Source organism: Apteryx mantelli, chromosome 28 (genome assembly GCF_036417845.1).
Source record: "Apteryx mantelli isolate bAptMan1 chromosome 28, bAptMan1.hap1, whole genome shotgun sequence".
In the NCBI taxonomy this organism is placed as follows: Eukaryota; Metazoa; Chordata; class Aves; order Apterygiformes; family Apterygidae; genus Apteryx; species Apteryx mantelli.
This window is the reverse complement of record NC_090005.1, coordinates 478,589-489,443: the sequence shown is the minus strand read 5'-3', so window position 1 is coordinate 489,443 and position 10,855 is coordinate 478,589. Positions and strand designations below refer to the sequence as shown.

Genomic DNA, 10,855 nt, shown 5'->3' with positions numbered 1-10,855 from the left:
AGAGCCGCCGCGGAGGGCGGCTCAGGCCCCGCATCTGCCCTGCGAGCCTCCCCCAGCCGGCCCCGCGCTCAGGGACAGGAGGCACAGCCTTTCCGTTGTGCGTTTATTTAAAAAACCGCCCCCCCTCCCACCTCCCCAAAAAAAAAAAGACTGAACTGACAAACTTTACAGAGGCAATGTCGAGGGGCCGAACCCCGGCCGTACCGGCCCCCCGGCAGGGCCCGGCGAGCTCACCGTCCCCGGGGGCAGCGGGGCCAAAAGCCGCCCGCAGCTTTCCAGGAGGGGCAGGCGCGCAGCCGACAGCTGGACGGGCCGGAGCACCGCGCTGCTGCCGAGCACCCTCCTGCCCTGGGCAAAGCCACTCAGGCAGCAGGAGCCGGGGCGCAGGCACAGCTCCCTGGGCAGCTGCGGCCCTGGATGTGAAGGCACCGGGGCGGACGGGGACGAGGCTGGCCTGGAGCCCGAGGCACCCTGTGGCACGGCAGGGCCCCACCAGGGAAAGTGCTGGGCGACGCGGGCGTCTCAAAATAAATTAAGGAAATGGACGAGGAAGGCAACGGCCAAGGGGGCGCCGGGGCCTCCCCCTGCCCCGCCGGAGCTCATGGCGCCCCGGGCTGGGGCCAGGCGCACTGCCTTCCCAGCACCGTCCGTCCGGAGCATCCCGCCGCGGTCGCGCCGAGCTAGCTGAGGAAGGCGCCCGGGGGCGGCCGGCACGGCCAGGGCTCGGCTGCGGGGTCTGGGGCGGGCGAGCCGGCGGGGCCGCGGCTGCCGGCCGGCTCCTCCGTCTGGGGCGGGCGCCGGGCGCCCAGCGTGGCCAGGTAGGTGCTGAGGAGCTGGGCGATCTCCTCCACCTGCGGAGCAGAGCCGGGTGAGTGCGGGGGCCGCCGCCGCCGCCCCGCCAGAGCCCCCCCACCGGCTGCTCGGCCGCTCACCTGGGAGGTCTCGAAGAGCAGGTCCCGGTCCTCCACGGAGAGGCGGAAGGTGCTGCTGTCCGAGGCCCCGAAGGAGGAGATGCGGCCGTAGCAGAAGCTGTCCAGGGGCTCGGGCTCGCCCGGCTTGTAGAGCGACACGGCCTTGGCCCCGACGCCCAGCCACAGGCGCTGGGCGGCCCCCAGCGGGCTCTGCGGGGACGAGAGGGGTCAGCGCCGCCCGGTGCCCGGCGCCCCCGGCCCCCCGCGGCCCCGGCTCACCACGTGCAGCTCCACATCGAAGAGCGTGGAGCCGAAGCCGGGCCACTCGCGGACCAGCGCCACGTAGGCGGCCATGGCCTCGGGCCGGCCCATGCCCTGCAGCAGCTTCCACTTCTCCAGGATGCCGGCCATCACGGCGGCCCCCTCCTCGCGCAGGCGGCCCCGCAGCCGCTGGTCCCGCTCGGCGCGCTGCTTGGCCAGCGCCTGGCCCCAGAGGCCACCGGCCAGCAGCCCCGCGCGCAGCCGGGCCCCGGGGCGCCGGGCCGGGGGCGCCGCGGGGCGGGGGGCGCGCAGGCGGGCGCGCAGCGCCCCGGCCGGGAACAGCTCCTCCAGGCGCGGGAAGGGCACGTGGGTGGAGAAGTCGCTGTTGAGGCTCTGCAGGCGCAGGGCCGCCAGCGTCTGCAGCGTCTCCTCCGAGGTGGGCACCTGGCCCCGCAGCACCATCTCGTGCGCCTGCGGGAGGGACGGGTGAGCGGCGGCCCCCGCGCCCGGCCATGGGGACGGGGACAGGGACGCCGCTCCCACCTGCTCAAAGAGCAATGCGAACTCCAGGCTGTCGCGCGGGACGTTCTCCGTGTCCAGGAAGCCGTAGTGCTTGAAGCAGAGCCTGCACGGCGGGTCCTGCTCCCGCTCCTCCCCGGCCAGGCTGCGGAGGCGGACGCGGGACCGTGGGTGCCGGGGCGGCGTTGGGCCCCCCCGCGCCCGGCCCCCCTCCCTCCACTCCCGTAGCGCAGCAGAGCGGGGACATTTACTTTTCAAACCTGGTGAGGACGTCGGCCAGCAGCGTGGCGCTGCCCACAGGCTGCTCCCGCAGCCGCGACTGCTCGTAGAGCGCGAAGAGGTTGGGGCTCTGCGAGAGCCCCAGCCGCGACACCAGCTCCCGGGCCACCTGGGCACATGAGACGAGACACGACGTGGGCAAGCAGCGGCGACCGCGCGGCACGGTGCGGCACCCCGTCCCGGCCCCGGGCGCTCACCTCGGCGGCGGTGGTGTGCGAGCTGATGGCCACGCGGCAGGCGGCCGCCCCGGGGCAGTGCACGGTGCAGACCATCTCCTGCCGCCGCGTCAGCACCAGGATCTCGTCCAGGGAGGGCACGCACTCCCGCCCCTTCGTCTTGCCCAGTGCCGCCCGGATGAAGCCGGCGTACTTGGCCATCTCCGAGGCGGGGCACCGGCTCTCCGTCCTGCACGAGGCACCGGCGGGGTCATGGCGGGGCCCCGGCTCCGGCTCCGTGCCCGATCCCGTCCGGCGGCTCACCTGTCCAGGTGGGAGCGCAGGAAGCGCAGCACGGGTGCCGAGGGCAGGAAGGTGCAGCTCATGCAGGTGAGCAGCTGCCAGTAACGCAGGTCGCCCTGCCCGCCCGGCGCCGGCGGCTCCGTCGTCTGCTTCACCAGCTGGCAGTAGACCTCATCCACCAGCGGCGGCAGGTCCAGGCAGGTCTGCAGGATGCCCTGGATCAGCGGCGCCGGGTCCCGCTCCGACTCCAGCTGCTGCAGGGAGTTGAAGAGCTTCACGGCCTCGTCGCGCAGCGTCGTGTAGCTGCGGGCGCCGGGGGCTGCGGGGCACCGGGGAGGGGGGTCACAGCCGGCCCCCGCGCCAGGGCCCGTGACCGCCCCGGAGCCCGACACCGGCCGCCGCTCACCGCGCTGGTCGGGGCTGCCGTAGGGGAAGGGCAGCAGGGGCGCGTAGAGAGGGCTGCCGGTGTAGCGCAGGATCGGGTTGCAGCGGTAGATCTGCTCCAGCGCCTCGGGGCTGCCGCCGTGCTCCTGCGAGGCCAAGCAATGGCAGCGGCTGCAGAGCGGGCGCCCGGGGACGGCGCCCCGGACGTGCCGCGGCCCCCTCACCCCCTGCCCAGCCGGCTGGGGTGACCCCGGCGCTGGGCCGCGGGCTCACCTCGACGTCGCGCATGAGCAGCTGGGTGGGCGTCTGCACCGGAGCCTTGCTGTCGATGACCTTCTGCACGGCGCACACCCAGTGCACGGCCTCGTTGAGGCGCTCCGTGTACAGGCGGTAGCAGTGCTTCCTGCCGAACACCGTCACGCTCCAGTAGCCTGCGAGGGACACAGGGCTCACCCGCTGCCCCGCCGGCGCCCGTGCCCCCCCCACGGCTCAGCTCCCCTACCCGTCTCCTTGTAGGTCTGCTTGTCCGGCCAGAGCACGGAGCAGAGGCTGGTGAGCACGAGGGAGCCCAGCCGCTTGGCCCCCCTCTCGTTGCTGCTGTAGTAGTCCAGTGAGTCGGGGGTCAGCACGAACCAGTACTTCCGAGGCCGGATCCAGGGGGTCTTCACGCCGCCCCGCACCTCCCGCTGCAGCCAGCCTGGGGAGGGGCAAGGGCAAGGGGAAAGGGAAGGAAGCCTCAGCCGCCGGCGCGTCCCCTGGAGCATCCTGCTCTCCCGGCCCCGGCTGCACCCACCTTTCACCAGAGCTTCGGGATCGTCCTCCACCGGCCCCGGGCCCTTCTCCACGATGAGGCTGCGCATCTCCTCCGACACCAGCAGGGACCTGGGCAGGACGCAGGGCTCAGCGCGGGCACCCGCCGATGCCTCCCGCGCCCCCGGCAGGCCACGGCCCCGGGGTGCCCCGTTCCCCCGCGGTGGGAACGCGGCGGAGCCACCGGGTGCAGATGACCCTGGCTAAAAATAAGCTGTTTGCAGTGGCGGCCCTGCCAAGGAATTCGGAAAATGAACAACCAGGAAGGAATGTTGGCAGCGGAGCGGCGCTGGGAGGACGGGGAGCGGAGCGGGTCCCCTGCACCGGCACCCGCTGCCGGGCACCCGCCGCCCCGGCGAGCAGCCCCCCGCGGGCAGCCCCAGCCCCGGCACGCAGGGGGCCGTGCGCGGCCCCTCGCCAGCATCCGAGCCATCCTGCGCGGATGGACCGGGGCTGTGCCCAAGCGTGCATCAGAGATGGGGCTGGAGCCCAGGAGTCCGGGCTGCTCCGTGCCTCCGGGACAAAGTGGGGAGTCGGTGGCACCCCGCGAGCCGGACGGCACGCTCTCACGGCACCGGCCGAGGGACACGAGCGGGTCACTCACCGCTCCGAGCCGCTGCTGGTGCGGGTGGGCTGGCTCAGGCTCACCTCCAGGGACCCCTGCGGAGGAAGAGACGCCTCAGCCCTGCGGCCCGGACACCCCCAACCGCCTCCCCCGGACGGGCTGGGGCCGGGATTGGGCCGCCGCAGGGCAGGGAGCGCGGGCTGCTCCGCACCGCCCCGGGGCCGCGGCCGGAGCCCCGTGGGGCCGGCAGAGCCGCCGAGCACGCCGGCCGCCTATCCTCAGCTCACCCCGGCAGGCCGAACACCGTGCAGAATTGCACAAGGCCAGTGCTGAGTAATACGCTCACGGCACAAAGTCCCATTGTAATGGGGCCGCTGACTTCCTGCCCGCGGCGGTGGGACGCGGCGCAGGGAAGTCCCTGGCCCCGCGGCGCGGCAGGAGCCGGTTGCTCCACGGCGCTGCTGGTGACACCCTGGCCCACAAGCCAGGACGCGGGGCGAAGCCTGGGCAGCGCCGGGGTCCCGGTGGTGCCGGCTGCCGCAGAGCGGGGCGGCGCGGCCGGGACGGCACCGGGATCCGCACAGCCACTCCCGCCGGCTGTGGCCCAACGGGGCAGACGGAGACGCGACTGGCCGGAGCGCTCCGCAAAACTGCTAAAAATAGCGCCGGGACAGGGAGAGGGGAACCGCTGCAGGTACGGCCGCGCGGCGGCATTGAGGGCTCCGGCCCCGCAGCGCCCGGCGCCCCGTGCACAGAGCGGCTCCTTGCTGGCCGTGCCGCCACACGGACCGCGGGGCCCCGCGGCTGCAGGGCCGGTGCTGGCTCCTTGGCCACGGCCCGCAGGAGGAGGAGGCGGCAGCGGCCGGCTCCTTCTTGGAGATATAAATAAACAGGGAGAGGAGGCTGCGCGCGGGGCCAGGGCAGCTGCTCCCACGCTCCCGGGAAGGGGCGGCCGGCGCTGCAGGTTTCTGAGGAGCCGCCGGCCTCGGGGCGGGCGAAGGGCTCCCCGGGGAGGCGGCATCACAGCGCCTACGCCAGCCTAACCTCCGGAGCCAGCATGGGACGCGGGACGTGGGCACGTCAGCCCCCCAGGCCCTGGACCATCCCTGGCCTCATGGAGCCAGGGCAGCCCAGCTGCATTGGGACCGTCCCCATCCTCCCTGGCTTTGCAGAGCTGGGGCAGCCCGGCTGCAGGCCACACTGCGGGCAGGGGGAGAGGGGACGTGCAAGCCGGATCAGGCTGTGCCAGGCTGCCACCAAGACGCGTGCCCGCTCCAGGCAGGGATTTGAGCCCTCACTCCGGGGCCTGGCAGCGTTGAGGGCAGCCCAGCAGCAGCCCCCCGGCGCAGGGATTCCCCCACTTCCCCAGTGTTATCAGCCGCCCCCCACGCAGCCCGACAGGAGGGAAGCGCCGGCTTCCACAGCTCCACGTGCTGCTCTGCTTCCCCAAATAGAGGAAGCAGCCGGAGCGGGGAGATCCAGGCCTTGCTCCTGCAGCACAGGGCGCGCTGGGAAAAGCCCCAGGTGCAGCCATGGGCTGCCCGGTCTGGCAGGTCCGTGCACAGAGCCCCGGCGAGACCTGAGGAGCCCGTCCCGGCAGCGCCAGAGGGGACGAGTGAGGCCCTGAGCCAGCCCAACTCCCAGCAGCAGCAGCACAGGGCCGACACGCTCCTGACGGGGCCCAGCACCGGCAGCCCTGCAGCAGCCTGCCCCAACCAAGCTCGCGGCACCGAGGCTTCGTCCACATCCAGCGGGTGCCCCGGCTTCCACAGCACCAGGAAAGGCCCCACCGGCAGCCACAGTGCTGGCAGGATAGCAGCAGGCCGATGCCACGGCTCAGGGCTAGGGAACCGCAGGGAGCAGCGACAGCCCAGCGCTGCTCAGTGCGGTGCAGCCGGAGCTGCCGCACTGGTGCTGGGGTTGGATCCTGCTCCCAGCTCGGGCCGTGGCCGCCCAGGGACACCGCAGGCGCCGCGTTCCCGGGAACCTCAACGCCCCCGCAGCCGGGAGGCAGCCCTCGGCTAACGGGAGCAGCAGCGCCAGGCCCCGAGGGTGGGGAAAGGCAGCCGGGCTGCCATCGGGAAGGGACTCCCTCCGCCAGAGGAGGGAAGAAATGCCGCCTGCGCCAGGCGAGCCCATCCCCTCCACCTCCCCACGGCCGCATTCCCTGGCCGCAGCCCCACGGACACCGGCCAGGCAGGCCCCGGCGGCGGGGTGCCTCCAGCCAGGCCGGGAGCCCCCAGGCCCCCCTCCCTGGGAATGCGCCCCCGGCCAGCCCGGGCCCCACGGCCCCACTCACCGGGGCCCGGCAGCGGCTCCGCAGCACGGTCGTGGCCCCAGGCAGCTGCTGGAGGCACTGGGTCCCGTGTCGGGTCCTGCACCAGCCCCATGCACCAGCCCCAAGTGCCGTCCCGGGAGGCGGCCGGGGCCTCGCCGCTGCGGGCACCGGGCACCGGGCGCGCTCCCGCCTCAAGCGGACCTTTGTCTCGGGGCAGCCCACATGCCGCCGGGTGGCAGGCGGCCAGGGCGCCGCCGGGCTCCGGTCCGGGCTCGGGCCCTGGCACGGCCGGGCGGCAGCCGGCACCGACCCGGCCCCGTCGAGCCCCGGCGGCGGCAGCGGCTCCACCGCGCTGGGCGCTGCGGCCGCGGAGCCCCGGGAGCGGCGGGGACGCGCCAAGGGCAGCCCGGCCCCGCGGCGGGACGTGCCCGGGCGGGCTGCGGCCGCGCTCGCCGCCGGGGCCGGGGACGAGCCAGCAGGAGGCCGGAGCCGGTGCACGGCAGCCGCGGCGCCCCGCCGCCTCCCGGGCCGGGCAGAGGCGGCGGCGGCCCGGAGCGGCCCCGGTGCAGCGCCGCGGAGCGCGGGCGCCGCTGCCCGGTTCGCCCTGCGCCTCGGGCCGCGCTGCGCCGCGCCGAGCCGAGCGCCGGGGCCGCACCGAGCGCCGCGGTGCCGGGGCCGAGCGGAGCCGCCCCGGGCCGGGCCGAGCGCGGGGCCGAGCGGAGCCGTGCGCGCAGCACGGGCCGGGCCGGGCCGGGCCGGGCCGGGGGGCGGCGGCGGCGCGGACCCACCTGGTCGCCCTGCGCGCGGAGCTCGAAGGACGCCTCCTCCTCGGCCTCGCCGTCCGCCTCCCGGTCCGCCTCGCCGTAGTCGCGCCGCAGCAGCGTGAAGCCCTGCCGGCAGCACAGCAGCCACCAGAGCCCGCCGGGGAACGGCATCGCCCCGCCGCCGTCACAACCGGCACCGGCCCCGGCCCGCCGCCCCGCGCCGCGCCGCGCCGCGCACCGGCCGCCGCCGCCGCCGCCGCCGGGACCGGCCCCGCCGCCGCCGCCCCGGGCGGGCCGGGCCCGGCGCGTCACCGGCCGCCGCCAATCGCCGCGCGCCGCCCGGGGCGGAGCCAGCGCGCCCGGGGCGGCGGGGCCGCCGCTCGCGTCACGTGCGGGGGGGGCGCGGCGCCGCGGCCCGGCACCGGCACCGGCACCGGGAGCGCTGCGCGTCCCGCCGCTGGGCAGGGCCGGCGCCCCCGTGCCCCGCTGCGGGAGGCACCGGCAGGCACCGGCTGGGCCCGGGGTCCCCCGTGGCACCGGCACCGCCAGGGAGGTGGCACCGGCACCGTGTGCACCCGGCGCGGGCACCGGGCCCTGCGTGGAGCTGCCTGGCACCAGACAGCTCATGCAGCCAGTCTGAGCACCGTCACCTTGTGCACCCGCTCCAGGCACCAGCACCTTGTGCACCCTGTCTGGGCGCTGGCACCAGGCACCAGCACCTTGTGCCCCCGATCTGGGCTCCATCTCCGTGTGCCCCTGGTCTGGGCACCAGCTCTGTGTGCACCCAGTCCGGGCACTGGGGCCGCGGGGAGCTGGTTGGCACCAGGCAGCTCGTGAAGCCGGTTTGGGCACCGGCGCCATGTGCACCCCGTAGCCCTGGGCCCCAGGTGGAGCCAGCTGGCGCCAGGCGCTGTGTGCAGCCTTGTGAGCACTGGGCACCGCATGCAGCCAGTGTCGGCACCCAGCACCGCATGCAGCCAGTGTCGGCACCCAGCACCGCGTGCGGCCAGGCTGGGCACCAGGTACCAGGTGCCGCAGGCAGCTCATGCCTGGCTGAGCTCACGTGCTGCTGGGCCCTGCTGGGGGTGGCAGTGACAGGGACCCCCGTGCAGCCACGCGGCAGCAGCAGGGCCGGGCCGAGTGCACCTGAGTGCAGCAGCTGAGGAGGGGTGTCGCAACAGCAGCGTGGAGCTGCCATATGGTGCCGATTGCAGGCGCTGACCCAGCCCCCAGAAGACCATCTGCACGCAGAGGCGCGGGCACCGGCGGCGTGAGGCCGGCGCAGCCTGGCAGGGTTGTCGTACTGCTGGGTGCTGCACAGATGGGTGCTGCGGGCTGCCCGGGTGCAGCCCACGCTCCCCACAGCATACGGTGCTTTTGCCCCAAATTCACATGGTTTTTGCCTCCCCTGGGTGCTGTTCCCGTGCAGATGGGGAGGCTCTTTGTGCAGGAGGGGGTCCATGTCTGGGCAGGACACTTCTGCCAGCATTTGCTGTGTCTTCATGCCATGGTCTCCCCCTGCCCTGCTTTGCCTCCCCAGCACCTGCAGTGCCCAGCTCCAGGGGCTGCCGCCATGTCTTGGGGCTGGCAGCAGCCGTGCAGCGCCCCAGCAGGGGTTAAGCACATCAGCCGCTGGCTCTGGCTCTGCTACAGCTGTTGGGTCAAAAATGTCTCCGGGAGCAGCCAATGGGGCCGGGACATGCACGCAGGAAACGCCGCCTGCCAGCTTCCCTCCCACGCGCAGCCGGCCCGCCGCGGCTCCCAGCGGGCATGCGCCCGGCACAGCGGGGATGGGCGCGGGGCTGCGGCGAGTGGGGTGCCGCAGTGAGCAGGTGACAGGGCCACCGGCATGTCTGTGGGCAATGCCGTGGGCAATGCTGCGGGACCAGCTTCGGGCATGACTGTGGGTAACGCTGTGGGCAATGCCATGGGGCCAGCTTCAGGCATGACCATGGGCAATGCCGTGGGTCAGAAATGGGGCCAGCTTTGGGCATGTCCGTGTGCACAGCCATGGGCAATGCCATGGGCACAGCTGTGGGACCAGCTTCAGGCACATCCGTGGGCGCAGCCGCCCCAGCTCCTGGCTGCTCGTGTGCAGCAGCCCCGGGGGACTTGGCCGCAGCTGCTGACTCAGCGGTAATTGAGTTTCCTGCCGGGAACTAGGCAAAGGGTCCATCCGGCTTCTCCCCAGGAACAACGCTGGGCTAATCCTGGCACCGGGAGCGCGTGGGTGAGTGGGAAGCAGCCTCCAGCCCCCGGGAGGCTGGAAAAATGCTTCCCTGCTAGCTGCACTCCGTGCTGCACGTCGCAGCTCCGGCTCCATTGCGAAAGCCCTGCTGAGCAGCTTCGAGGTCCTGGTCAGAGCCTGATCCGCCGGTGCTGCCTCCACTGGGCAGCAAAGCGCTCCTGCCCGCAGGGTCCAGCCAGGCCCTGTCCAGCTCCCGGCACCCCGCAGAGGTGGCAGGGCTGCAGCAGGGTCCCGAGCGCAGCCAGCCCTGGGTGAGGACGTCCCGCAGCGCCACAGGACCAGCGGCTCACCTGGCTCCGCCGGCCCAGGTGTGGGAGCCCGGAGCTGGCCGGGAAGCGCTGGGGCAGCACTCGCCGGGGAAGTGAAAGGAGAGGAGAGGAAAGCCCCTGGTCCCGGGGGAGGGGGGTTTCCAGCTGGCGCACAGCAGATCTTCCCAAGGAGAATCATGCTGTCACAAGCCCCGGGGGGATTCCCAGCCCCCGACCATGCCCGCGCCGGTGGGGCCGGGAGGGGGCTGCGACCCCCGGCCCTGCCATCCTCCGTCACTGTCCCCGGGGCAGCGCGGAGCCGGGCCGGAGCCGCTTGCCGGGCCGGAGCCCCCAGGCGCGCTCCGCCCTCGACGGCGCCGGTTGCCCGTCGCGGGGCTCCTGTCCTGCCCCTCGGGGCCCCGCGGCAGCGGCGCGTCGCGGCCCGCAGTCGAGTCCGGGCAGGCGCCGCGGTGCCAGGCGGCGGCAGCGGGACAGCGGGAACCGCTGGGTTCTGCTGCCGCCTGCAGGCGCCCCCGCGCCGCCGTCGGCCCCGCCGCGGCCCCGCGGCCCGGCGCGGCGTGGGGCAGCCCACGGCCCCGCTCCCCGCGCCCCGTCTCGCCCCGCCGCCCCGGCCCGCACCGACACGGCCGCTCTCCGGCGGGCGCCAACGCCGTTTATTTGCCAGCAAGGGTGGGAGCAGAGGCGGTCACCCCATCCCTGCCCCAAGCGCTGCCGGGTGCTGCTGGGCACCCCAGAGCACGCAGGGCTGCACGGGGGCCGCGGGGCATCGCGTCGGCCACCCGCGGCTCACAGGCACCGCACGGACCCCGGAGCCCTGGGGCGCTGCACCCCGGCACGGCAGCACGGGGGGCCCCGCCGGGCTGACCGTCCTCCTGCCCACGCGTGCATGGGGCACCGCCAGCTGCTTGTCTGCTGGCTCAGTGATGCACAGGGCGCTGCCAGGCTGCACATCCCCCTGCCACGCATGCACGGGGCACCGTGCCATCCATTTGGTCCTGCCTCGCTGTGCAGCTCCGTGGGGCTGGGCACAGTGTTCGTGCAAAAATGAAGCTCTTCCCAGGGAGGCAGTGGGGGTGCAGGTCCCTGCCCAGCCACGGGGCGCAGCATCC

General features: G+C 74.3%; 1 protein-coding gene across 3 annotated transcripts; it reads right to left on the bottom strand.

Moving 5' to 3' along the window:
• Positions 1-89: 89 nt before the first annotated feature.
• Positions 90-7,449, bottom strand: PLEKHH3 (pleckstrin homology, MyTH4 and FERM domain containing H3). Of its 3 annotated transcripts, XM_067311931.1 has the most exons (13): positions 7,254-7,449; positions 4,227-4,282; positions 3,606-3,694; positions 3,315-3,509; positions 3,086-3,243; positions 2,835-2,958; positions 2,450-2,747; positions 2,168-2,375; positions 1,943-2,079; positions 1,716-1,836; positions 1,191-1,643; positions 933-1,121; positions 90-851 (listed from the first exon to the last, which is right to left on the bottom strand). In XM_067311931.1, the coding sequence occupies exons 1-13, from the start codon at positions 7,398-7,400 to the stop codon at positions 681-683; spliced, it is 2,346 nt and encodes a 781-aa protein (XP_067168032.1). In that variant the 5' UTR covers positions 7,401-7,449; the 3' UTR covers positions 90-680. The 3 variants fall into 3 exon arrangements, with proteins under 3 accessions (XP_067168032.1, XP_067168030.1, XP_067168031.1); XM_067311929.1 differs by having other exon boundaries at positions 1,191-1,836; XM_067311930.1 differs by having other exon boundaries at positions 1,191-1,836; positions 1,952-2,079.
• Positions 7,450-10,855: the final 3,406 nt, after the last annotated feature.

Excerpts from the sequence above, each read along its gene's own strand:
- PLEKHH3 (XM_067311929.1), bottom strand. The coding sequence starts at position 7,400 with ATGCCGTTCCCCGGCGGGCTCTGGTGGCTGCTGTGCTGCCGGCAGGGC. Across the intron at positions 2,959-3,085 it reads TGCTCATGCGCGACGTCGAG|GAGCACGGCGGCAGCCCCGA; the intron begins GTGAGCCCGCGG and ends TTGGCCTCGCAG. Across the intron at positions 2,748-2,834 it reads CGGCAGCCCCGACCAGCGCG|CCCCCGGCGCCCGCAGCTAC; the intron begins GTGAGCGGCGGC and ends GGTGCCCCGCAG.